The sequence below is a fragment of the Myiozetetes cayanensis genome, unplaced genomic scaffold, assembly GCF_022539395.1.
Source record: "Myiozetetes cayanensis isolate MyiCay16 unplaced genomic scaffold, myiCay2020 scf1, whole genome shotgun sequence".
Taxonomy (NCBI): Eukaryota; Metazoa; Chordata; class Aves; order Passeriformes; family Tyrannidae; genus Myiozetetes; species Myiozetetes cayanensis.
The window spans coordinates 105,621,903-105,648,543 of record NW_026086604.1 but is presented as its reverse complement, the minus strand read 5'-3'; the positions used below and the strand labels follow the sequence as shown (position 1 = coordinate 105,648,543).

Here is a 26,641-nt window from a genome sequence, read left to right as displayed (position 1 = left end):
CTTTAATATGTGGCACAAAAGACATTTTCAAATCCTGAGTGTTAGATTCATTGATGAATCCTTTACCAAATGTCTTTAAGGATATGGTGACATTATTCCTCATCTGAATCTTTTCAATGGATCCACCAGGACAGAATGCACCAACATACAGCTCTGTCTCTGGGGTGGCACTAAAAATGCTGTAACTGTAGCTCATGTTGCACTTCTGTTCTTGGATACGTTGCTGAAGTTTCAAGGATGGAGACGTTATTTCTATGTTGATCAGATCGGGAGCCAAGAGCTTCCAAATAAACTTGTGCAGTTGAATTGGCAATTGCGTAATAGCCTTGGGCACCGAAAGGGAATAGATCTTCTTCTGACACCGCCAAAAATCAACACAGCCTGCAATCACAAAAACAAATCTCAAAGGTTGTGTATTTCTTGCAGAGGAATTATCTAGGCACATACAGAGTACTGTCAGTGTTTCATTACAGACCCTAGATAAGCACCTACCTGAGAAAATATACCCTCTCAGTAACCTTTACCCAAACATGTACTGTTTGTATTTAAAGAGCTTTTCTTAACAGGGTGAAGGACACCAAAGAAACAAATAGATACAAACATATTCAAAATTCCTCCTCAAGTTACTACTTTTGCTGTATCGCTTGCTGACTGGGACACTGTTGCAGACCAGTCAAGGTACAGATACATACCTAAAATCTCTTTCTTTACCAGTAGTTGAAAAAATTTAGGAAAATCAGATACCAAGGGGACACTGAAGCAGCACAAGATGCATTCCTGATGGCCACCTTGGTCCTGAATTTTCATGGGCAGATTTATGGCTTTGTTTCCCTATTTTGCCCCTAGCGAGAAGATTCTTAGGTGATTTCTGTCCTTTCCCTTCTGGGAACAGCTACACAGTTTCTATTTTTAATGGTAGAATGATGTACTGAACAAGATCACCTCCAGATTCATTGTACCAACGCCTGCTTTCCAACTACAGTCCATTTCAAGCCAAAGGGAGAGAGAAGGTTTCACTGAGCCCTGGAGAAAAACATGCAAAAGCATTCCCCAGGCAACAACGTTAAGCCACTTTTGTCATACTTATGCCTTTTTCAGCCGTGATCCTCAGACGGGACAAGTCCTTGCACAGAAAAGAGATCCTGTAGACAGTGCCAGACGCTAAAGTCAAGACGCGGTCGCAGGTGCGAGGATCCTTACAGATCAGGCATATGGGTTCAGACATGAGCGGGGTGTGGCCGGGCCACCCTTCGGAGTGTATTGTCACAGTCATGTTCCTCTCCTTGCTCAGGTCAACCAGATGGGTGACATCTGCAACGAAAAACATCCCAGAGCAATTACAGGCCAGAAGCGTGGTGCGAAGCAGAGCTTCATCTCTTCTCACCCCATTATACAGACAGCTGTTAACAGCTACTTCTATGTTGGCTAAGATATTTTCTTCTTTCCATCAATGGAATACAAACTCAGGAGGTATTGTATCGCTCTTCTAATGTACAGGTTTGAGCCTTTCCACAAGCAAAGCCCATTTCCCTCCCCCTTTCCAGCAATAGCAGGCTAATACATATGCTAAGCCCCATGTGTGGGCAGTTATAGCAAGTTGGAACAACAAGGGTAAGCAGGAATGGCAAATACCTTCTCCCATGCAAGTTAAGGGCAGTTGCAAATACTTAGAACATCTGGAAGGAGGAAACAGAAGGAGAGAGGAAAAAATGGAAGGTTATGGGTCACAGTGTAGTTCACAGAGATTGACTATCATGTGGAAAGATAGATACTGGATCCACACAACAATCTGATGATGTCAACAAGTCGTGGGTCCCTAACCTCAAAGAAAGCAACCTGATACAGTGGAAAGTATCCCTGCCCATGGCAGGAAGGGTTGGAACTGGATAATCTTTAAGGTCCCTATCAACCCAAATCATTCTATGATTCTATAAAGAACGGGGGGGGGGGAATAAATATACACACACACACATACTCTATTATTACTTTTCATTTTCTGCTTTTAGCTTTAGCTATGGATCTCAAAGTCATACACAAAAGGTGAATAAACAGCTTTCTCCTGTGAGGAAGATCAGACACACAAAAAGGCAAGTGGTTAAATGGAATTGTCCACATCATTTCTACAACCAAGAACAGAACCTGGGATTCCTACCACAAGGTTACTCATTCTTCAGAATGCTTTTTCCTGCAGCAGCCAAACACAGTGAGACTTAGATCAAGAAGTTAGTGTGCCTGCAAAGAGCTACATTTTCTTCTTATTTAATGACAAGCAGCACAGACAGCTGTGGAATACCCAAATGTTTGGGAAGCTTTGAAAAATAAGCAGATATCAATGCATTTTTAATAAAAGCAATGTTGCATATGGCAACCTGAGGGCTGAATTTGAATCTTTGATAGAACTTACATAACTACAAAATCAATCATGAAATCCTACAAAATCCACAGAGAAACCTCTGTTGTCTCTTAAATCCTCATGGTTTATTACTTGCATTTCATTCACGAAATGACAACCTGTTTTTAATTTTTTAGGTGATTATTGTCTTGTCTACTGGCCATAAATATATTAAAACTCTCCTTGCTTTCCAAAGTAGAAGGGAAATAAAGCTGATTAACTGAATATAATGTTTTCACTCTGTCTAGCTTCCAAGATGCAACACACAATAAATGTAAGCAAACATGATTATGTTAACAACAATTTCGTGAGGATTTACTGTTCACAAATGGAGCCAGGCTAGAGAGACAAAGGATGGAGGACTGCAGTGGTGAAATGCTTCAGGCCCTTTCTGGATATGTGACTTCAGGGCACAGGCCATTCAAATTTTATTCCCTCTAAAATCACTTAAAAAGCCTCTAAGTAGCTCCTATCACAGTGGTGGTGAAGTGTGGACTTTCCTCCACCTGCTTTTCTGCAGCGAATGCACCTTATTAACCTTATTAACCTTCACCTTGAAATGAGGTCAGAGCTGATAAGTCAGAGAATAAATCACTAGCTCATTACCTGACCAGGCCTTTTATATCTGTTTTTAGATAATGCTCTGATATTACAAGTTATTGTGTTAAACCAATCTGGATTTCAGGCTAGACAAACAAACAGACAAAAAAATTATTTTCTTGGTGTAGAGAAACAAAGAACATCCAAATATGTAGGAGGTATTACTAGTGAAGTATGTGACTTCTTCACATTAGATGATGTTCAGGCAATCAAAATAAAACTCAAAGGAAGGAAGAAAGGAAGGAAAGAAATGCACATTGATGCCATTAGCAATACAGACACAATTTTCCACCTCTCATTTCACCAGTTTATGCTACAGATCTTGCTACCTACCATGACAGCAGGTTTCACCTTGTTAAATGCAACTGCTCATGCTGAAAGCAGGAAACTGGGCTCACGTTTTATGAATTGTCTTTAAAACGTTGAATCTTATGTCTGAAAGTAAATCTGTCCAAATGAGCTTGAACTTGATTTCTTTACTGGAGAACAGGCAGCCGCTCGTAACCCCACACAATTCCAACTGAGCAGTTACAGTCCTTGCCTGATAGCTTGATCAGACTCTCGGGAGGAACACAGTCTATACAACATGCAAGACCTGACACTCCAGGTATTAAAGGCATTTTTCAATTACATGATTCAGATGCTGGAAAGGGAAAGGAGTCTCAATTTACAAGCTTACAGGATAAAATCTACAACAGAGCTTCATTCTCCGTTGCAAATTGCAAATTTCAGCATCACTGCTCGCCTTCCTGTAGTGACGGCCAGCGGTACCAAGGGCAGTAAAACAGGCCTCAGTGTTGCTTGGCAACCCACCTCCTTAAACTCATGGAGGGACCTAAGTTCAAGGAAAATAACAAAACAAGGAGTATTTCTCTCCCTTCTCGTGCTCAGTCCAGGTGTCTGCAAGCAAAAGCAATAAAAGCTACTTACTCTCATCAAGCTGCGGATGTTGAACGACGACTTGGAAGAGCAAGCGAAGGATGCCCGGGTTCTGGGCATCCTGATCACAGCCCTGCAGGGACATGTTGAAACTGCCAGCAATATTGGCAGGCTGGCTGTCACTCAGCTTGAACACCTCCGGATTGCTGAGGGAGCCAGGGATGTAGTACTCTACCCTCTCCTCTTTCCTTTCGCAGTTGGAGAGGCTGTAGTTGTGGAAAAACACACTTGCTCTCATGTTGGAAGGAATCACAAACTGCCACGTCATGAGCTCGTCTTCTGGAAAGCCCAGTGGGTAGTTGGGGGACATCAGGGTGATGGAAGACTCCCCCTTCAAAGTGGATTCAATGATGCATAACCCTAAAGCATGGGTTGGGAGGAAGAAAATACACAAAACAAGTTCCAATTAATGAAGACACACTGACATGTCTAGCACCCCAGAGGCAGGGTACTTTTATTTTTACAGTGAGATCATCCAGTTCAACTACAGGTTAGTTTATTACAAGACCCTCAGACTAAAACATAAACTAAAGTTGATTCTTTGGTCTTCAATTACAGAAAAGATAAGGAACATATTAACGCTGAATTTTCAGTTCAGTGGGTTAACCTTTCAAGCATATAGAGAGGCAAACCTTCATTTTTGGGAAAGATCCTAGTTTGTACTTCTACTCCTGGCTTTGCAAGAGTTATTATACTTGATAACTGCTTTTGCTTTACCAGGTTACGGGAAACAGAAGATGTGAGCTTTTATACCAGAATGGAGCAATCTTTCCTGAAACCTCCTGAATCTAACAAAAGCACACCAGCAAAGAGCCTCAAAAAGGCATGATAAAACATGAATCTGAACTGTGGAGTCTGTGTAATACACTTTATGCTTGGATGACTCTTGGCAGTGTGAAATTGAGTACACAGAGATTATGGTCCTGCTCTAGGACTCCTGTGGTGATGTGCAACTGCAAGGAGTGCCAGAAGTTACCAAAAACTCATGTTCTAGAGGCTTCAACCTGGACCAAGTTCCTTTTATAACTGATAGCAACAACTGCAGAATTCGAGTACAGAGCAAGAACATCTCCCATAGAGGATTTGTCATGAGATCACAAAAGAACCCACTGATTGGTAAATAATATTTCAGGTATTTTAGGAAGATTATTACCCAACGTTTTGTGTTACTGTGCAGGTTGAAACAGATAACTGTATTTAAGCAGCCTCACATGCCTCCCAGGCACTGCTTCCCCTTTTCTCACATTCCTCTTCTGAAGAGAGGATCGGTTTGAGGCCCCAGGAGTTAAGAAAGCTTTATTTAAAAATAAGCAAGCCCAACTACAAACTGCAACCATAAAAAAACTCTCTTGACTTAGAATAAGTACGCTACCTCGTCTCACCTAGCTGAACACACAAAACCAAGAGAGCAGGTATGTTAAAGTTTTAGGAATTTTAAAGAGATTGGAAATGAACAATCACAGGATTTTTAGGGTTGGAAGGGACTCCTGGAGATCACCCAGTCCAACTTCCCTGCCAAGGCAGGGTCACCTCGGGCAGGTGACACAGGAACACATCCAGGTGGGTTTTGAATGTCTCCAGAGAGGGAGACTCCATGATCTCACTGGGCAGCCTGTTCCAGTGTTCTGCCACCTTCAGTGGCAAGGAGCTCTTCCTCAGGTTGAAGTGGAACTTACTGTGTTTTAGTTTATGGTCATTGCTCCTCATCCTATCACTGGGTAACATGGAAAAGAATCTGGCACCCACTGTTGAGGTATTTATATGCATTAGTGAGATCTCCTCTCAGTCTTGTCTCTAGACTAAATAGGCCCAGCTCCCGCAGTTTCTCCTCATAAGAAACGCTCCAGTCCCTTAATCCTCTATGTGGCACTCCACTGGACTCTCTCCAGTGCACCAAATGCAGCAACAGAACAGTCTTCATAATTATTAATCAACCAAACTAAGATATTTTGACTCCAGAAGAGCAGCAGCTTACCAAACTAAAAATTATACAACAATAGTTTCCAGAAAAGGTGAAGTGGAAGGGAGTTAGAGATAGCAGCACCAAAACTAGAAGGTTAGCTGAGAAGAAAGGTTCAAATAATTCAATCACAGTACTCCATACTCACTTTTTATGGAAGCCCTGTTAGCTATGTTGAAGCCTGAGGTTGTGAGGGGCGAGTTCCACGGGAGGTGCAGAGACATGACAACTCCTCCCAGCAACTTGACCCGAGACACTGAGCCATTCCTGCAGAAGGTGCCAATGTTGACCGTGGCCTTATCAATACAGCTGTTGATGTTGTAGCTAATGAAATCCGGGCACGTCTCTCCTGGTTCAATCTGCCTTAGCCACGGGGCAGAAAATTTTAGTTCGAGTCCAGCTTTTGTACTCGCCTTCACGTCCCAGATGTAAGTCCTATTAAGGCGGGGTAGCCGCAGTGGGTAAAGATGAACATCTCCAAAGGGACATGGGCCTGACACACAGTCTAAATGGAGAGAAAGAAGAGCCATAATACGCTCTAGAAACCATTCAGGTAAACAAGGAATTTGACACTTCTCCTTCCTTGTTATTTTCACAACTTTCAGGTTGCACTGAACTTTTCTTCTACGTGCACTAAAAGACACTCCTGTAACATGGTCACATGTTGTCTCTAAACAAGTCTCCCATAGAACAGACAGGATAAACCTGCTTTAGTTGGGCTGTCTAATAGAAGGGTTTCATTGTCTCAAGTATTCTGCCTTGTTTGCTGAAGAATTTAGAAGGTATTTAGTGAACAGGGCAGAGTCTGAATGGGCAAAAGAGAAACACAATGTCAAGAGAGCTGGAAATCATAGACCTAGAGAATCCATTTTATCCCATCTCGCTCAGAGAACTCCTGTCAAATCTTTCACTGTTAAATTTTCTACTGCTTGCAGTGAACTGTATTTCTGTTTCCTTGGTGCCCAGATAAAAAACAAAAACAACTACCCCAGGATTCTGGGGAGAACCTAGAAAACTTTAATCTGAAGAATCCTAATGATTGATTGACACTCAAAATAAGCATACTTTAATCTGTGTCTAAGCTCCAACTTAAAAGAAGAAATATCACAAGTGCATCTTGCAAATATATCATGAAATATTGTGAGCATTACTATTTGCATGAATCATATGAATAAAATTCCAAAACACAAAGAGAATTATCCTTGAACACCATCCCAAAAATAATGAAGATGTTACTAAAGACTGAATGCCCAATGAAGTTTGGGATCTAGCTGTGAAGCTGCACGTGTTCATGACATTAAAGAGTACATACACCAGGGATAACATTCAAAAGTAAATGAAGCTTTAGTTACACTTCCAAATGTTCAGTTTCTTAGCTTCAGTGACATTCATCAAATATAAAGAAACATGTGCATGTCTTGAATGTTTCAGTTGTCCTTATAGATACACTCAAGCTGTTCATCAAATACATAATATATTATTATAAGTATTCAGAGGCTTGTGTTAGGGAAAAAAAAAAGATTATTTGATGGGTTTATAAACTGTGGGGAAAAGAAAGGCAGAAAGGAATTGGCTCAGCAAAGTACCATTTAATTTGGCTGTTTCCAACACAGTCAAGTTAACATTAATTTTGCCAGCTGCAATAGACTTCTTTAACTTGCATAGTTTCAGTAATTTAAGGTTATTTATCAGTGCTCAAAGATTTCTTCTTACCTAACATTAGGTGGATATCTTAATACAGTAACTGGAATAAAGGGTATGTGGTTTTACTGGAAGAAAATTACCATTGGGGGAAAATTAAAAAAATCTGTATCTTACCAATATTTTTCTGAATTTCCATGATGAAATACTTCTCTGGAGTACTACAAGTAAAGGTAAAAGTCACATTTTCCCCAGGCTTTATGGTGAGTTCAGACCTGCTGACGCTTTTAATGCGAATATGACAGCTTGATGGAACACCAGGTCTCAGTTTAATCATAACTGTGGTGTTGTCCACTTTCTGAAGAGAGATTGTAAAGGAAGCTAAGAAAGAAAAAAAACAGATAACAGAGGTGTTTTGTTACTAGAACGTATGAGGATCACCAGCCTTTCCACACATCCCCACAGATGCCATAGTGTCCAAAGGAATATTAGCATCCACGTTTTCAGGAGTCTCTGGTGTTGTACCAGTAGAAAATGCCTGAGCTCTGTCAGCATAGACAACACAGAAATATGCTTGCTGTATGTGCCTATGAGAGGTATGCAGGGAATTTGTGCAGAACCAATTCTGCTCCAGTTTACACTCTCTAGTGTAATTTACTTCACACTTAAAAAGGAGCTCAGCTATTCCTTTCAAATTTTTGTTCTCCTTACTTCAGCTTTCAGTCTATTATCACTCAGCCTCCTTCTTTTCTGAAGGTACCCATCAAGCCATGACTCAATTTAGGAAGTTTACTCATTAACCAAGCGACAAAATAAGCCTCCATTTCAATCACACACAATGGTGACAGGTGAATCTCTGGGTACACATCAACAACTTCTGCAGACCTGATGAGGTATTCCAATGATACCAAAAGCACATACCAATAGACATTTATACCCAGGGTCATGGCTCTCTCCACCCTCCCCACCTTTCACAACTTATTCCCTGAAGGTATGGGATGTTCACACAATGCCCTCACCAGCACTGAAGGCATCTGTGGCCTGGGACACCTCCTTCTGTCCCTGACATGACCATCACTGACTTAAGAGCTTTTGGGAAATACTTCACAGGTTTCAACCCATCCTCAAGCACCACCAGATGCAGCAGCAGCTCTCACAGGAAATACTGGAGCCACAGAATAAACTGCTTGTTGAATACTCTTTTATTTTACTGGTAGCAGTTTATCAACAAACAGATCAAACCTGACTGTCTTTTAAAAATATAGATGCAATATAAGACACACCAAAGAGCACTGACTGGACATTCAAGATGACTATAAAAATTATTAGCATCAGTTGGATGCTTAGCAAAGATGGAGCCCAGCCTTGGCTGAAACAAGTAAAGTTTGCACTGAAATCAACCATATCCCAGCCACAGGTGAAAATCTGAGGACAGGTCAGTAGATTAGTTTTCTACTACTTGTTTCAACTGCTCCCCCCCTTCCTTATTTCAGTGTCTGGAAGATACAATCACAGTGTCTACAGCACTTGTGCTTCTAGTGTATATATATATTAAAAAAAAAAAAAAAACTATACACAAAATAATAAGAGATCTAGAAATAAGGTTACTCCAAGTTCTGTTTAAAAGCATCTGTTCCTCGAGTGGGACATCACACAGGGCTGCATGACAAAGCCCTGCCCATACAGCAGGTTGGGAATCCTCTTGCTCATTAACCCCAAGAAAGAGAGATTTACCCTGGCAGACTTAGCAGTGCAGTACCCTGAGGGAGCCTCCAAAGCCATTCCCATTGCCAGGCAGCATGCCAGGAAGGTGTAGGAGAACAACTGGCTCACAAAACCACACCTGCAGGATGCCCCAGGCTCTGCCCAACCATTTGCCATCCCTTGAGCACCAGCACAGTCCACGCCAGCTGCTACTGACACAGTAGTGGTAAGGATGCTGGCCAAAGCCCAGAGACCCGGGAACTCACTTGATGAGGGTTGTGGGGAGCAACGCTGAGCACACCACAGCAATCCTTGATCAGCAGAGCCCTCCCAGGGCAGATGAGCACACCAAAAGACCTAAACAAACGTGCCCACCCAACTCCAAACTTGAGCCATTGCAGCTGCAGAGAGAAGCTTATTGCATTAGTGACTCCATTTCACACAAAACCCACCTGTTCTATTTAAGAGAGGTTTAAAAACTCTCCTGCTTTTTACAGAAATCTCATGTTTTTCCCGGGCCTGACTTTTACAGCAATGTTTGGCAAAAGTCCTGGGGATTGATCAGGGGCTATTATCTCTCCCTGCCACTGGGAACATTGCAGCTCCAGGTTTGTCAACACCAGGTATCAAAAGTCTCATGGCTAAAGAGAATAGGGCAGAATATTCAAAGAGACACCCCATCATGCTTTTATTTGCGTTTTGTTGGTCTTGAGCCTTTTTGCAGCCTTTCTAGCTTTTCTACACAAGCTTGGAGTCGAAAGACTTAGCAAGCCCTTGAAACTGCCTCACCTATCTGACTCCAGGATCAAAGGCTTTAAATGAAAATCTCAAACACCACGAGGCTTGCCAAATTGCTGCCCATACTTTTAACCTCAAGTTTACCCACCCTCTAAAACCATTAGTGAGAACCTGGTCACTGAGTAACTTTCTTACAGCTTTTAGGTGACAGTACTCTAACCCAAGAGCCTACACTGAATTCTCCCGCCTCTTCCAAATGCTGGCACACTTTACATCTGGGTTTTTGCCTTAGAAATGCTTTTGCAGAGGTTTTCAATCTGGATTTCCTGAGGAAATAAAAAAAGTCTAGGAACTGCCTTGTGCAATGACCTTCCAAGCACACAGGAGACAATTACAGGGGCAATGTCCATGGGGTGGGGAAAAGTAAGAGAGTTGCTTGCCAAGCAAGCAACCAGTGCTGCTCTTCCTTATTCTTCAGGAGGAAACAGTCTTCAGAAGAGAAAGTAAAACTACTTCCAACCTAGCCCAGAGTTTTGCTTCCCATAACACTGGATGCTTTTTGGGGGTTTGGGGGGTTTTTATTTATCACACTTAGTGCACAGAATACTTTTTGACCAAGACAGTCACAATTTTTCTGATGTTTAAGTCCCCCTGATATGAAGTGTTAATAGCATACTACCAGTAATTAATAATTACAGACAAAAGAGGATAACTGTCAGACTCATCTACAGTTTACAAGTATTACTGAAAAGTCTGTCTCTAATTTCCTAGTCAAACAGTTACCACTATTCCTTTTCTCACCCCTGGGACAGCACAGCCATACAACCAACCTGGGAGGACAGAGAAAGACACCCTGACCACTAACAGCCAGCACTTCTGCACCACACGCTGGCTCTGATTTTTAGTCATGAGAATTAAATATAAGCATAACCTTAAACATATGACTAGTTTTAATACAGAACAAATACACAAACTCAGCTGAAACAAGGAATAGGACTTTTAAACATTTTGAAATAAGCAAAGCCTGCCTACACAGGTCAAAATAAAGTATTATCTTCCCCAGCCCTTGAAAGACCCATACTCTGCTGCCTGGACTTTTCTTTACCTCCTTCCCTCTCCTACTGCTGACTTCATGACCATATAATCATTCTCCATTTGCTCCCTCTGCAAGAATATAAAATATTGGTCAGCTCAGTATCACTTTCCAGTATGGATGTGGCCCATGCCTCAGCTTTCCTAAACAGGACCCGGGCAAAATCACACAAGTGTTGCAATGATCAATATCTCATCATCCCAATAGACAACAAGGATGCAGATCTGTATCAAATTAGACTCAGCAAAGCTGTCTGCTAGAAGCCCACATGATGACAGACACCTTTATTGCATAATCAAACAGCTTCCACAGATGAAACTGGTAATTTTGGCCAAGAAATAAGAGTGTAGCGCTGTAATGTCAACAGCAGCCAGCTAGGGATGTGCTAAGATACATGAGACTATCAAATCTAGTTTTCATTGGAAAAATAGAAGAATCATGCAGAAATTACATCCAGTGATCCCAACGTCACTAAAAGTAAATGAACAAATGACTAAAACCCCCAAACTACAGCCACACACAAGCAGCACAATAGAGAGATTACTTAAAGAGCACCTTTATTGGAGAGCATTTACACGCACAAGTGAGTCTCCTCATGACTCACACTAATCTGTCTTTGTCTATGATTCCCACTGCATGCCTTTTTATTAGGATTACCGGTAACTGGACACATTTCTTCAAAAGAAGCAATTTCCACGCCTCGTTGCTGCTGCACAGGGATGACACACAGGATATCCAAACCAACAGGAGGAAGCATTGCCAAGCTGGATCTCATCTTTGTCTACACAACAATGAAATTGTTGGGCTAGAAGAAGTCAGAGATGAAGCCTCCAACCCCAAGTCAGTTCACAGGTTGACGTAGACAGCTGATCTCACCCTATTTTTCTTTTCCTCTAAGCAATTACAGGTTTGCAGTCTCCACTGGATAGTTCTTCAAGTGCCCTAATCTCAGTCTGCACCCTCCCTGCCACAGCTGGATTTTTCTATTGCTCATGCTCGTCTAAGAATGCACCTTCATGACAGCTGTTTCATCACAGCATCCCTTTATCACCAGTTAATGCCCCTCTCCGCACAAACACAGCTTGGCTAGCTCTTCTCCAACAGTATGACACTGCCAAACTTATCATCAATGTTATTGCTCAGAGCTCTCCCACAGGGGTTAGAAACAAACTGCACAGTGTAAAACAAGTCGGATTACTCCAAAGAGTTTAGCCCAAATGTATCTACTGTGTTTGCACCTGATACTAATCTTATGGTACTTTTAATACGTATAGATAAATGTCAAGAGGACGTTTTTCCTTTACAAGAGGGGGTGCAATGTAGTACTCACAGTTGGTGAGTAGTCAAGCCAGTGGCACTCACAGAGAGTGTGCATAAGTATGTATAAGCAAAGGACTTGGCAGAACTGAAGTTTTTATGGCTATGTGCAGTGCCTTGCTAAACAAAGCAGGACCTAGAACAGAATCCAACTAGTTTTAGGTAGACAGCTGCATTTTATTGCAGTAATTTATCCATAAGCATCTATGGATTGTTTCACATGACTTGACTGAATGGATTTAAAAAATCAAAAAAATCCCAGGCAGACCAAGAAAACAAAACCCACAAGAGTCACCACCAACAAAATCCCAGACGTTAATTTATGCCAAAATTACGTACAAAAACTGTGGAGTTTCCTATTCTGGTTAAATCACAGCCTTGCTCCACTACAGCCATTTTTAATAAAAACGAGGTGCATGGGGTTGACTCAGAGCTGGCAGCAGCTGGAGGAGACAGGCTGCTGTGGAAGACTAGGAGTGGCAACACTAGCTCCGGATATGAAATACCTGTATCCAAATCCCAGTTCTGCCTGAGGGGGATCTGAATCCATACAACCAACACACCTCTCCAGAGAACAGGCTCATTCATTGCAGCGCATTGTGCCACCACCCCGGGACAAGGATGGCATTGGGATGTCGTTTGCCTCTACAGCTTGGAAGGCTCTCCTGGAAAGCTCATCACCTCTTCTGAGCCCTTTCACGGATGCTGACCCGCAGGCCCACTTATAACCTGCTGAGGTTATTCCACTACACATAATCTACTGCAAGAGTCACTGCAAGATGGTGGGAAGCAAGGGGTGCAACTCAATAACACAGTAACCCAGCCATAATCTGAATTATTTCAGGTCCAAACCAAACCAACTCCTCTCCCTGATCTACTGGATAGCATCAGATCAAGAGACAGCAGCATCAGCAAGACACATGTAGAACAATCCATCCAAAACACCCTTCCTCCTAGCTAGGGAACCTCAAGGCTGTGATGGGGATCGCTGGCTCAAGCTCCCACATCCCGAACAAACGCCCCAATGGCTCAACTTAAGATACCTACAGCTGCGCCTGCATCACCTCCAACACATTTCACTGCACAGTTCACTCAGATTTACAAATAACACACCAAATAATATTTAAAAGAGTAAACATCTCCCTGCTTTGACAACTCAGTCATGCTGTACCTGTCTTATTGACTTCTCCTTTGACAATCTGAGTCCAGCTCTCCAGTCCAACTCTCCAGTTAACTGCAGCACCCAATTGTCCAAGCACCATCCACTCCTCCAATCTCACCTGCAATGTCCATCCAGGTAATTACCTTCAAGCCCTTAGCAAAGTTAGTCAGGGACCCAATACACTGTTTGGACTCCTCTCACCTACTAAACAGTGCTGAGAGCAGCAAATGCAAGATCTCAAGCCTCATCAAAAATTATAGCCAACCTTCTTGCTGCAAGCTGCTGAAATCCTGTTTGACTCTACAAAGTGACCAGGTTTTCTGTTTACATTTAAAGTGTGAACTAACTACTCTCTACATTGCAGGATGATCTCCTCGTATTTGGACCTGTCTTCCAACATCACACTTGTTTAGGATATGAGGTCCACATTTTGTGAAAGGATTGTTTTCAGAGAATCGTGCAGAAAATAAAAGCAATAAAATCTGCAAAGCCTGTAAACTCCTACAGATAGATGCTGCCAATTGCTACTATGCCACGGTAATCACCCACATCTCAGGAGAGGGCACCTGGGGGAGAATACCCATGCCTCAGACATCAGAGTACAGTCCCCTAATCTTCACTGATTATTTAAACTGACAAGACAGGATGGGACACAAAGGAGGTGAGATGTCACACATTACCCTCCTCATCAGGGAGGAAGGGTGGCATAGTGATGTTACAAGCCATTCCAGCACAATTCACCAGAAAAGATCTGTTAGCACCCCGGGCCAACAAGCTTGCTAATTGAAAAGTTGTTAATTCATTAATTTGTACTGCCTAACAGGAATAAAGTACCTACAGATTTAAAATAACAACAACAAAAAAAGGCCTATTTCTACCCCTTTCTCTAGAAGACAATTTGGAAGATAATTAAGACAGATGACTTGAGAAACAGAGATTTTTTTAAAAGAAACTCTGATTTTCACCAAAAGTGGGGAAAAAGAGACACTTTGTGATTTGGCAAGCTTAGCTGTAATTACGTAAAGGAGAATGTTGTCTCTGAGCTGCCCTTTCTCAGTTATCACTTTACAGATACGAAGTTTTGTTGCTTCTGTAGAAGTGAGACACAGATCTCAGTGAACACTGCCTGCAAGTGACCACCAGCTCGCATACAGCGTACAAAATGTACGACACAAGAGTCTGTACAACTCGGGAGAAAATGTCGCACTGGCTCAAGGAACGCTGATACAACACAAGTCACTGCAGGAGCCTCCCTTGATCAAAGGGTGTTGCTTGCACAGTTTATTCCTACCTTGATGTAAACCAGCAAGAGGACATCTTGGAGCATGTCTGAGCAGCTCGTTGGTCTTGGCTCCGGTTCACAAAGGAATAAAAGCACATTTCACAATCAGGGGTCCCTCCCACGCCAAACATCCTGCCGTCAGTCTCTCACTTATGAGGAACTTCAGATCATCCCTTTTCACTCCTCAAAGTTTGCTCTCTCTCAGCTCCGCCCAGGGACCCAGAAAAACCAGAGTCAACTCCAAAGTGTCAATATTATTATAACCCTCAAAATAAGAGTTTGCTCTGACACCAAGTAACTACACTCACTTGGTTCCCCAAGAAATCAAAAGGCACAGCTCAAGGCAGGCTGTCCCATGGCATCCTTGTGGATGGTTGTTAAAAGGTATCCAATAGAACACACGAAGTTGAGATTTTTTCCCATTATAGGAGACAGATTAAAAAAATAATCACTTTTTTCACAGTATTGGCAGCCCAGGCACTCAGAAGACATACATGAAATGCATATCTCCTAAACATTATGGCCAATTCTCCACCTGTCTCTTCCTGAAGGTGTTCCAGGACATCCCACCAATCCTATTCACACTAGGCAGGTTCGGCTGCAGGCAGCAAACCCTCACCTCCTGCCACCAGCCCCTACAGAAACACAAGATTTTGCCCTGACATAGCAGCCAGCAGCCAACAATTTACTGAGCACAGCCCAGCCCACATCCTTTCCTTCACACCCTGCTGGCACAAGCAGATGTGAAGCAAGAAGAAACTGTATGGTCACACCTCCAAGAAATTAGAGAAGTTTTCAAGTCGAGGGATGGTGACACGGCTCTATCAGCCAAATCCTACCAAGAGAGCACCAAAAGTCACCAGCTGCCTTACAGGAGCAGGTTAATGGTTTGGTTCCAACAAACCAACTGTGCTGTAAGTGGGTCTGTTGTCCGCGCCAGAGCTGAGGTTTGACAGGGATACTCAGGAAGCAGCAGGGAGTTGAATAATGAACCAGAAACTGCTGCAAGTGCTTTGTTAAGGTGACACCTTAGGCCTTTCCCCCAGGTGGGCAAAGGTTTTTAAATTATAGAAATTATTAAAGGTGCCTATTTGTAAAAAGATTTTAACAGAAACTTTTTTAAAGTTTCTGGCATCCAACTGGCATCCAACGCCCATTTCCCCCATATCCTCCAGACCATCACATGCTTTGCTGCAGCTGAGTCTTTCTAGGAGCTCTTGCGTGGAGACCAAGGCCAGAAAACCTCCAAAGGGAGAGCTCAGAAGACACCCAGAAGAGAGCGGGAGGAAGGAGGACCTTCCTGCAGTAAGAAAACTACTGGCCAGCTCAGTTCATGGGTACAGCCCACTCATGACAATGATGAGCAACAGCCAGCTTCCCCCTCACAGCCCCAGCAATAACCCAGCACCACCAGCAACTCCACACCAGCCACAACACACAGGGGTGCACAACTCCACGCACATGCACTGCTCCTATGCTGCACTCAACTATCACTGCCCAGAACACGAGAAAGGTCATGTTTTGCCATCAGCAATTACAAAAAGTGAAAGTAATCAATACAGGGAAATTGATGAAGGAAAAGGGTTTCTCACCCTTCGTCTACACTAACCTGCAAACACACCATATGCCTGTCACCCATAGCTGTAGCAGTCAACACAGGTAAAGCCAAAAGTGTCTTGACTTTGCTCTCAGCAAACGGTGGTTTCTCATGCTATTTCAAATATGAAACATTTCTGGAATAAGTAAGTGTAAAGTTCTTCAGCCTCTGGCTAACACTGAGGGTTTGACAGCTGTGGAGCCCAAAGCTTTTTTATTTAACATATGCCTGTATAAATAACAATTAAGCTGGGCGATAAGGGCTATACCAATAAACTGAGCCCCAGCAATATTTATTTGTGAAAATACTGCTGCTGCTACATATTTTAAGAAGTCATAACTTTTTTTTCCAGTAGTTTTCCTCCTACTTTCTTTCCTATTTCAATATTAAAGACAAGATAATTCATGTAAGTAATTAACAACCCTAAGCACAACTGACCCAAATGATACCCAATACTAGGCAGGGGAAAGGTTCTTCCTTTATTTCATAGATCAAGCCCTGATTTCTGTCTAGAAACTCTCTTTACATTGTAGGAAGACAATACAGAGAAGTTGTAATAAAAATGAGAGGAGAACAATCTTCTAGCTAACACATACATTTTCTCCATGTCACAGGTCCATGGTGGTACTCTGAATATGAGCTTCAGCAGCCTCCACTACCCCCACCTTGTTTCTCCCTTGGCCAGTCCTTTGCCTTGAGGCAATGCCAAAAAATAAACCTTTTCAGCCTACTTTCCTTTAATTATTTTTTGGCTGATGAGCCACCAAATGAGCTCATCAGATGATAACACCAGGCACAAAAAAAAGACACCAGCCAGCTACAGAGCCAGGCTCAGGAGTTGGCTCACCACATCACCTTTCTTCTCTCTTGGGCCACTTCCCAGCCCAATGGCTGCTATTTGTTGGTATTTTTAGTTTTGCATACGAGTAACCCCATGACCAAGAGTACTGCTGATGGAGAAGCTTCATTCACACCCAACTCCAGAGACCACAACCTTCCTGAGGATCTCTAGGGGAGGCACTCAAGTTGGTGGTCGTTTATGCTGCTATGGACAATAAGGTCAGCTCAATGTATTAATCCTCAAATATTTTCATGTTTCCACCACCTCACATACCAACTTGGGCCTTCACATTACCTCTACCTCCCTTCAGACTTAGAGATGAACAAAAAACACACAGAGACAAGGTTCACTTGTTAAAAACAAACAAATCAAGCCCACAAAAAAACCTGGAATTGAGAAAAAAAAAAATTAAGGGTATTTTCTGGTGGAGAATTTAAGGTAGTAGCACCAGAACTGAGACACACTACAAACTAGTAATTTACTATAAACACATGATTTTCTAGAGATTAAAAACTAAGAACTCCAGACTGAAAATAGCATGAGGTAAGCAATAAAAAAGTCACAGCTGAATACTCATGCACATTGGTTGTGGTCTTAAAAGGAGAGGTCTCAATCGAATGAGGAAACGACGATTCAGAATGGAAATGACCCAGCTTCTACTGACTTTCAGAGGAGAACAAACAGGCTGGTTATTTATATTCTGTCAGAACAGCAAAAAGATCCTGCTAACAGCTTGGGATTTTTTTTTTTTTTAATTAAAGGAAGCAGCTTTACATATTAAGACTGACGCATAACTCAAATCAGTCAGTTGCCAAGAAAAAGTTAACTGCAGGGTACAGCAAGAGTCAACATGGCATTATCTGTAAATTCACTTGTAATAACAATGATATTTTAAAGACAAAGCCCAAAACACATATGCAGATTTTATCACATTTATAAGGACACTTTAAATCTGAAATATTTGTTTTATAGACAGAATAAAAGTTCGATTAACTTTATTATTACTGCTTCAAAGAAACATGGTTTTAGTTGGAAAACACATTTTCAAAGGTCAGATACCCAACACTTCATTCACACTCCCACGTCTACGCACAGCTATTGCACCAAATACTCCTTTCTATAGTTTTCCAGCTATAAGTTAACCAATCTTTCATTTGGTAGTTTACATTATGCATGAAGTTGCATTTAAGGAAAACCCAAAAGCTCCTCTGAATAAAATGTGACCAGCCACGGTTGACCCACACATTCCTACAGGATGGTAAGAACACCACTGTAATACTGTATCTACTGGGAAGGGGTGGATGGAGACGGTGAGAGAAGAAAGAACTTCATCAAGGATGACAAGAGACCTCTTTCGAGCTCACCAAAATTTGTAGCTGTCTCACTAGAGCACTATCACTCTCCAAGAAGAGGCACATATGCCTCATGCACAGCCCAGGTGCACACCCAGCCTAAACCTGGCCTTGCTAAAAGAGAGGTAGCTGCAACTTGCAGCCAAAGCACAGCAACAGCAGAGCCAGTGCAAACGTCAGTACCAGGGCAAAGGCAACTCCTTAAAAATTACAAACTACATAGAGGTGTGGGGAAAAATCTTAACCTGAGCTATCTTGGGCTTTCAGGACAAACTTTTGCTCAGGGACGTGTCTCAACTACAGTTTTGGTTGTGCAATAACAAAGGCAGCTCCCACTGGAATGAAGGACACCACTAGGCATGTGAGATCTGCCAACAAAACTGGGAAGGCACTATTCCCGCTCACACCATCGCAACCTTCAGCTTGCCAACCCATGCAGCATTGCCAACTAATGCAGCTGAGACTAAGCCACCTCTTTTTGGGGGGACTGGGAATTCACAAAGAGGAGGAAGGTACCAAGTTAGAGAGTTGGGAGACAATGACAGAAGACCTGGCACACAGGAGCAGTGGTGCTTGTGCAGGAGGCAGACCAGCAGGCAGAAGCATGCAGTAGGAAAGGAAGGGACTGAAGGAGGTAGGAAGAGGGGCCACCATCAGTGGCAGTAAACCACTGGGTCTATCAGTGATGTTTTGTGCAATTTCACTGTTACCAGCTTTGCTTCACAGAGCAACTTCAGGGTTTGCCTGAGGGCAACATCAGTGGTTGGGGAGCTCTTGCTCCCTGGTTCCTCCTAGACTAAGCTAAGATCATGGGAAAGTCTATCTCCTCTGCTTCTAGTGCTGTCCCATCCAAGGTTTTAAACATGTTTTCTCTAGAAACAAAACACAATTAAACACAGCACCATATTCTTTCTTTTTCCTTTAGAGAGGCTTAGAGAGGCAAATAGTTGTCATTTGCTCAATGCAGAGGCAATACGTTAAATGCAAATATTTTATTTAAAAGACTATGTAGCTTGAAACTTAAACGTCAGGACTGTCCAGTTTCACAGTCAACATTTAGATTGTATTGTTTATAATAACTATGCCATGATCCCCACTTCAGCAGAATCAGAGCACTTAAAGGTAATAGAAATGTTAAAAAGGTAGAAATTTCATATCAGGCTCTTTCAGTTATTCCTAGTCACTGCAAGTGACACCAAGTTATTCTGTACAGAAAGACTCATACTTCAAGAGCTTTTAACAGGACTACTGACAGCAATCAAACAGACTGTTTGGACTTGCAGATGGGCATTTTTTGCAATCAAGCGGTTTTGGAAATTGAGGAAAACCCCACACACAATCCCTGTGTTCCTAACTGGAATTCTTCTGGGGCCATAGACAGGATTTAAGAAAATTATGCATGGTTTAGATACATGAGATTGCATCAAGCGCCTAGGAATTTCAAGAGATGCAGAGCTGGTAGTGAGCAGCAGCCTCCATTAAACTATCTGACCCTGCTGGGCACACAAGCCATTCCGTTTCCCTGTATCTACAGTTCACCCATTGCTCTATATAAATAATACTCTGCTGAAAAGCTGACATGACTGCACAGTCCGACACAGACCACGGTCCTGAGAGCTCCTCCTCCCTACAGAGGATTCAGCTGCCTCTCTGGCGTCCAGGGAAAAGGACTTTGCGAAGTTATTTGCATAATCGATACTCCAGCAAGCAAGGACGTAAAGCTCTGGATAGTACTTTCACAGAGAAAGAAAAAGAACGTTCAGACGAGGGGTGCTGAAACTGAACCCTAACCCTATCCCACCCGCGCTCCCTTTGAACAACTAATAGTTATTTAATCAGTAGCAGCACACGGGGATAAAGGCAGAGTAACCGGTCTCTCGCCTACGCTGCGGCCAAGAAAAGTGAGGTAGGGCTCAGCCGCACACCGGGCGGGTCCCATCGGGCGGGCAGCGGGGTGGCGGGGAGCCGGGGGTCGGGGTGATGGGGAGCCGAGCCAGGGGCGGCGGGGAGAGGGAGCTGAGCCCAGGGTGGGGGTGACGGGGAGCCGAGCCGCGGGAGGGGGACGCCGCCCCATCCCTGTCCCTGTCCCCCCTGTCCCTACCTTGCAGCGGGAGGAGCTGCGCCGAGGCGGCCAGGAGGGCGGCCAGGAGGGCAGCCAGGAGCGCGGCCAGCGCCCGGCCCGCCGCCATCTCCCCGCATGGAGCCGGCGCCGAGGCGGGCGCGGGTCCCCTCCGGCGCCGCCGCCGCCGCTTCCTGCTCCACCTCGCACCTGGAGGGGCGGGCCGGGCTGGGCTGGGGCAGGTGAAATCCCTCCTCTTCCTCCCGGGTGGCAGCGCTGGCTCGGCTCGTCCCGGCTCCAGGCGCTGCCTCCGCCCCGACCCCGGCGCGGCGGGGTGGGGCCGGCTGGGCTGGGTTGTCGAGGTTGCGGGTCTTTGTCGGAGAGGTGTTATTATTCCTGCTGTGACACCTTGCTTTAAACGCTTTTCCCTGCCCCTTCCGGGCACCATTAACGCTTACTGAAAGGGTTTCGACTTGTTGGTCACCATGCTCCCCTCGCCCCCTGGATGAGTGCCCAGACTGTTACCGATGTTACCGGGTACAGCGCCCCTCGCCTGCCGAAGCATCTGTGAACTTCAATACTTAAAGGGAGCTTAAAGATGGGGACAGACTTTTTAGTGGGCTTGTAGCAGTGGGACAAGGGGTAATGGCTTTAAACCACTAAGGCAGATTCAGACTGGACATAAGAATCAGATAGGGGTGTGGTGAAACACTGGCACAGGCTGCCCAGAGAGGTGTTAGATAGCCCATTCCTGGGAACATTCACGGTCGGGTTCGTCGAGGCTCAAAGCAACCTGATCTATTCGAAGATGTCCCTGCTCATTGCAGGGGCGTAGGGCTAGATGACCTTAAAAAGGTCCCTTCCAGTCCAAACTATTTTATGTTTATAAGTGCCGCAGAAGTAGGTTCCTCCTGGTGAACAGCAGTTTGTATCCTGTTTATTAAATAACTGGGGACTTAGCAAGGGAAAATTCTGAGCAGAAACCACCATGACATAGTCAGGAGTAGATGTTTTCCCAATGAGTAAATACCTTACTAACATCAGACAGCTCATCCTCTACTAATCCCATGTAGTTGCTGTGGAGCGTTTGTTTCTTTGGCAATATCATTACAAAACCCCAGTACATTTTTACTAGCCCACGACAGCATCTGGTTATTGCAGAAATGTACACAGGAATATTCATGTTCAAAGAAGGAGAAAAGTCAAAACAATATCAGAAGTTCAGGGCCTTCTACAGATTTGAGACCAAGCTTTGGAGAAGACTGAAGACTCTGCTCTTGCTGATTTGAGCTGGCAGTGAGGATGCTGAGCACTCCTGGGAGATCTTTACACCTCTTCTATATATAAATCTATTGTTCAGTGTCTTCTGCACTGTACATCTTTTTACTCATATTAACACAAAGTATATGCAAAAAAAACCAATCTCTAAAAAAGGACAGTATTAATGAGAAAGTAATTAACTGGTTATATAACTGCAGAGAAATGAATGGATATGAGCTTTACAGTTATATGAGGAGGAACAGAAAGATTTTTAAGGACTCAGATCAGATCTGATGACATTTCATTAGGCTAAGGAAATAGGTGAGGGCTAGAGTTTTTATTTTCTCCTACTGGAGAAATAGGAAGGCTTTTATTTTATGTTAGTTGCATCTTTCCAGATTTCACATCTTCATAAAGTTCTGTATTTTTCCACTGAAAGTAAATCTAATGTCAGCTTTATATTACCTTACAGTTCTTTTTTTTTTTTTTCCCACGTCAAAAAATGGGAAAAACATGTTAGACTTCCTAAAGTGCATGTGACTTCATGTCCATTATAATTCTTAACACTGTTCTATCTTTTGTCATTCTGATGTAGGAACACAGAACCAGAATCACCTACTGTCTGACTGCTATTATGTTCTCCACAGTTGTCCCTGTGGTTGCCTGGATTTCCAAACACGAATATAATCATCTAATTAATGTCTTTGTAAACTCTATAAATATTTTCTGGTCAGGCTAATATCACCTCTGTGAGACAGCTAAGATCATCAGTTCCCTCTGATTTGGAGATGATGTGCTGAGAGACAGTCTGTATGGCTTTTCTGGTGTGATAAGAGAGTAAGTCATCCTCCGTAGGGTTCAGAGGGCTGTGTAGTGATGGACTGTCTACTTATGAGTGTCATTTCCTAGTAGATTAGGATATCTACTGTTGTATAAACAGTGGATATCTGGATTAAGATATTAAAATATTTGGCATGGGAAAACATGCAGAAACAACCACTTGAAGTCAAAAAACTTTGACTGTCTGTACATATAATTTTATGGGGGAAAAATCACGAACACAAAGTGATGGGATTTTCCATTGACTTCATTAAGGCTTGCACAACTAATGTACTCCCCTAGAGTGGCAGCAATCCTGGTTCCTGTTGCTGATCAGCCACAGTGAAGTAGTCAACCTCCATCAACACATTTTGTCTAGACATACCAGGATGCTATAGTGGGGGTAGCAGAGCTCAAGAGCTGTTCCATGTGTTGGTAGGTTGACACTGGCTGATTGTCAGATGCCCACAAAAGCTGATCTGTCGCTGCCCTCCTCAGCTGGGCAGAGGAGAGAAAATATAGAGAAAGTCAAAACATACTTGACTTGGGGAAATTAGTTTATATTATTACCAGTCAAATCAGAGTAGAATTATCTTTAAAACACCTTCCCCCCGTCCTTCCCTTCTTCCCAGGCTCAGCTTCACTCCCAGTTTCCTCTACCTTCTTCCCCCTCAAGTGGTGCAAGGGAATGGGGAATGGGAGTTGCAGTTCAGTTCATCACATGTTGTTTCTGCCTCTCCTTGCTCATCATGCTCTTCCTCTGCTTCAGCATGGGATGCCTCCCATGTGTGAGGCTCCACAAACTTGTCAAACATGAATCCCTCCCACTGGATGCAGTTCTTCATTAACTGCGCCAGCATGGGTCCCTTCCATGAGGGGCAGTCCTTCAGGAACAGACTGCTGCGATGTGGTTCCTCTGTGGGGTCACAAGTCCTGCCAGCAAACCTGCTACAGCATGGGCTCCTCTCTCCATGGATCCACAGGTCCTACCAGGAACCTGCTGCAGCACGGGCTTCCCACAGGGCGTCTCCTTCGGGCACATCCACCAGCTCCAGGGTGGATCCCTCCATTGGCTGCAGGTGAATATCTGCTCCACCATGGACCTCCACGGGCTGCAGAGGAACCTCTGCTCTGGGGCCTGGAGCACCTCCTTCCCCTCCTTTTCCACTGACATTGGTGTCTGCAGAGCTGATTCTTTCACATACATTTTCACTCCTCTCTCTGCTGCTGTTCTGCAAGTTGTTTTTCTTTCTCACTTCTTTTCTGTATTATCCCAGAGGTGCTACCACTGTCACCGAACATCTCAGTCTTGGCCAGCAGTGGGTCTGTCTTGAAGCTGCCTGGCACTGGCTTCTCAGAGAACCACCCCTGCTACCAAATCCTTGCCACACAAATCCAAACGTGGAGTACGGTTCAGTTGGAGGTGTATCACTCTGCACAATGATATTCCAGCATCTAGAAGGTAAGAAAGCATGCTCTAAAGGTGAATGCTGTTAAATAGGCACCCTGCTAAAATCAGACTTTTCTCCTCTGTCTACAAAGAGTGAGGACCAGAGGTGAAGAACTGTCACTCTGGTGACAAGAGTTGATCAGCTAAGCCTAAAAATAATTTAATCTGCTTTGCTATGACTTCAATTACTTCACCTTTGTTTTGAAGATGAAAAGAAAAGGAAAACTTGAGTGAGAGACCCTTCTCTTTTCACACATCTTTTAACCAAAATTTCCTTTGAAATAGTTACCAACTTTCACTTCAGTGTATTTTCTTGAGAAGGTGAATAATTTTGTGATATTGTTAGTTCATCCATGTATCTATTTTGGCTGATGCAGCTGATGAACAATCCCCTGAGTCTGTCTTTTTATTACAGACAAAGAATATTTCTTTTAATCATTCCATCTTGATTTTTTTGTTTCTTAAAACATTTCTGCTTTTCCTCTCTTTTTGGTTATAGTTGTATATCCACAGTGATGGGAAGGATCCTGGCTTAATTAGTCCTAATGTAGGTAAAATGTGAAAGTGTTTATAAGCAGACCTAACATCTCAGGCTGGAGGCGAGCAAGAGCACCACATATCATTTTACGTTCCTCCTTCCTTCTCTACAGTCATTTCCTCAGAAGAGAACAGGAGTCAGCTGGGTCAGATTTGGGGGCCAGCCTTACTGGATGAAGTGGTGTGCAAGTCTATGGATTGAAGCTCCCACAGGTTGAAAAATAATTGCATTTGCCGTCAGTGTGTGCCCACACGCTATAAAAGCTCCATCAAAAACCTCTAATTTGGCTTTCAACTCTCATTAGCTTAATGCAAAGTGGCCTGGCCCAGCTGGAAATGGTGTAGAAAATCCTCATTAACACTATTTGTCGTTTTTATGGTATTCTTCTTCTGCAAGACTTGAAGTGCTTTGTAGCAGCCATTTCGTGAGGCCCATGTATTGTATTTTACTAGTGAGCTTTACTGACTGGCTGACCACAGTAGTGCCAACACACTTCTGAGGAAAAGCTAGAATTAATCATCATGGAAATATGAATTACACAAGGGAATCCAGGGAAGAGAAAAAAATGGGTTAAAATATGTGCTGGTTAGTCAAAAACAATCCTCTCCCTTGTTTATGAGAAATATTCCTTTCCTTTGCCTATGGGAATCATATCCTTTGCCTGGAAATGCCCTATAAATTACACAGAGCAAGTTGCAAGAGAATGCTGAAAAGTTATAAAGTGAAGCACATGAATCCTGAACTATAGTGGTTTTGAGGAACAAACCTTCCACTTCGGCTTCCTGATCCCCCCATCCAGTACATGTAACATCGAAGACTGAGAGTGTTAACTCTACCAATTGTTGCCAATGAGAGATTCATTAAAGTAATAACCATAAAGGCACATGGGCACACAGTCTCATGTTCAGCCCAGGGAAAATTCTGCTGAGAAAATATCACACTGAGGGAGAGACACAGATGAAATGTGCTCCTTGTCCTAATGGGAGAATGTTCACCTCAGTAATTTTTAGGTTGGTGGTTTCTACCATATTCTGACTCTCAGCACCAAAACAAGCTTGGTGAATGAAATGATGGGATGTGTATTTAGTGCAGATGTCCATGAGGCAGATGGTAGAAGAGCTGATGCAGCCTTAAAGACAGTAATCGAGATACAGTTCATCGTGCTTGAAACATAGCTGTTTTATGAAATACTATTTGCTTTTTCTGAGTAAACAAAAGCAGCTTTCAGCCAGTTGTGCAATAGTCAGCCAGCTGCCCAAAGAGCACCAGACAAGTACCCCACACTGGTGAGAATTATGGCACTCGCTGGCTATTCTAGCTGAATCCCCAAGTATTTAATCTCCTCTGTTATTAAAAAGATCAGATTGAGCAGCTGATTTATGACTTTATGCTGTGTTTATGCCTGGAGACCTTACCTAACATGGAGAGCTTCAGCCTGGGCACTGTGCCAGCTCTGATCCATAGAGCTTGAAAACACATAACCAAAAGGTGGCAGAACCTGTAACTGAGAAGAGGCTGTGTTAGAGGGAGCAGACCCTGGGCTGCTGGTGTCTGTATGCAACGGGCAGGGGTGAGTGCAGCTACATGTCAGTGGGATCTGATGTACTGGGGTAATTGCTGTGCGCTGGCTCCCTGGTTCTGCTGCAGTTGAGAACAGCAATGATGCACAGCCTCTGCTTTCCTGTGCTGGAAACTCAGCTCAGTATGACAGGAGAATGGTAAGAACTACAGTATGTCTTGCAACAGCACAGGAAATACTGCATTTTTCAACACTAGCAAATTCCAGGTGTATTTTTCTCTCTATCTGAAGCTTACTGGAGTATAGCGAATGTACTACCTCCCGAGGTAGGCATGGAAATATGTAAGAGCATGTTTATTTTTTAAATTAGTTTTACTT

At 43.3% G+C, this 26,641-nt stretch overlaps 1 protein-coding gene across 2 annotated transcripts in view; it reads right to left on the bottom strand.

The window, feature by feature from the left end:
• CDCP1 (CUB domain containing protein 1) overlaps positions 1 to 20,891 on the bottom strand; it is an 88,379-nt gene extending 67,488 nt beyond the window's left edge. For both annotated transcript variants that reach the window (XR_007630495.1, XM_050328860.1), the window contains exons 1-6: positions 20,720 to 20,891; positions 7,710 to 7,913; positions 6,040 to 6,396; positions 3,923 to 4,291; positions 1,084 to 1,311; positions 1 to 381 (exon numbers count right to left, since the gene is read on the bottom strand). Coding sequence is in view for 1 of the 2 variants with exons in the window: in XM_050328860.1 (XP_050184817.1) it covers positions 1 to 381; positions 1,084 to 1,311; positions 3,923 to 4,291; positions 6,040 to 6,396; positions 7,710 to 7,913; positions 20,720 to 20,807 (1,627 nt within the window). In the remaining variant the exon portion in view is untranslated. The remainder of the gene's footprint in view (positions 382 to 1,083; positions 1,312 to 3,922; positions 4,292 to 6,039; positions 6,397 to 7,709; positions 7,914 to 20,719) is intronic.
• Positions 20,892 to 26,641: the final 5,750 nt, after the last annotated feature.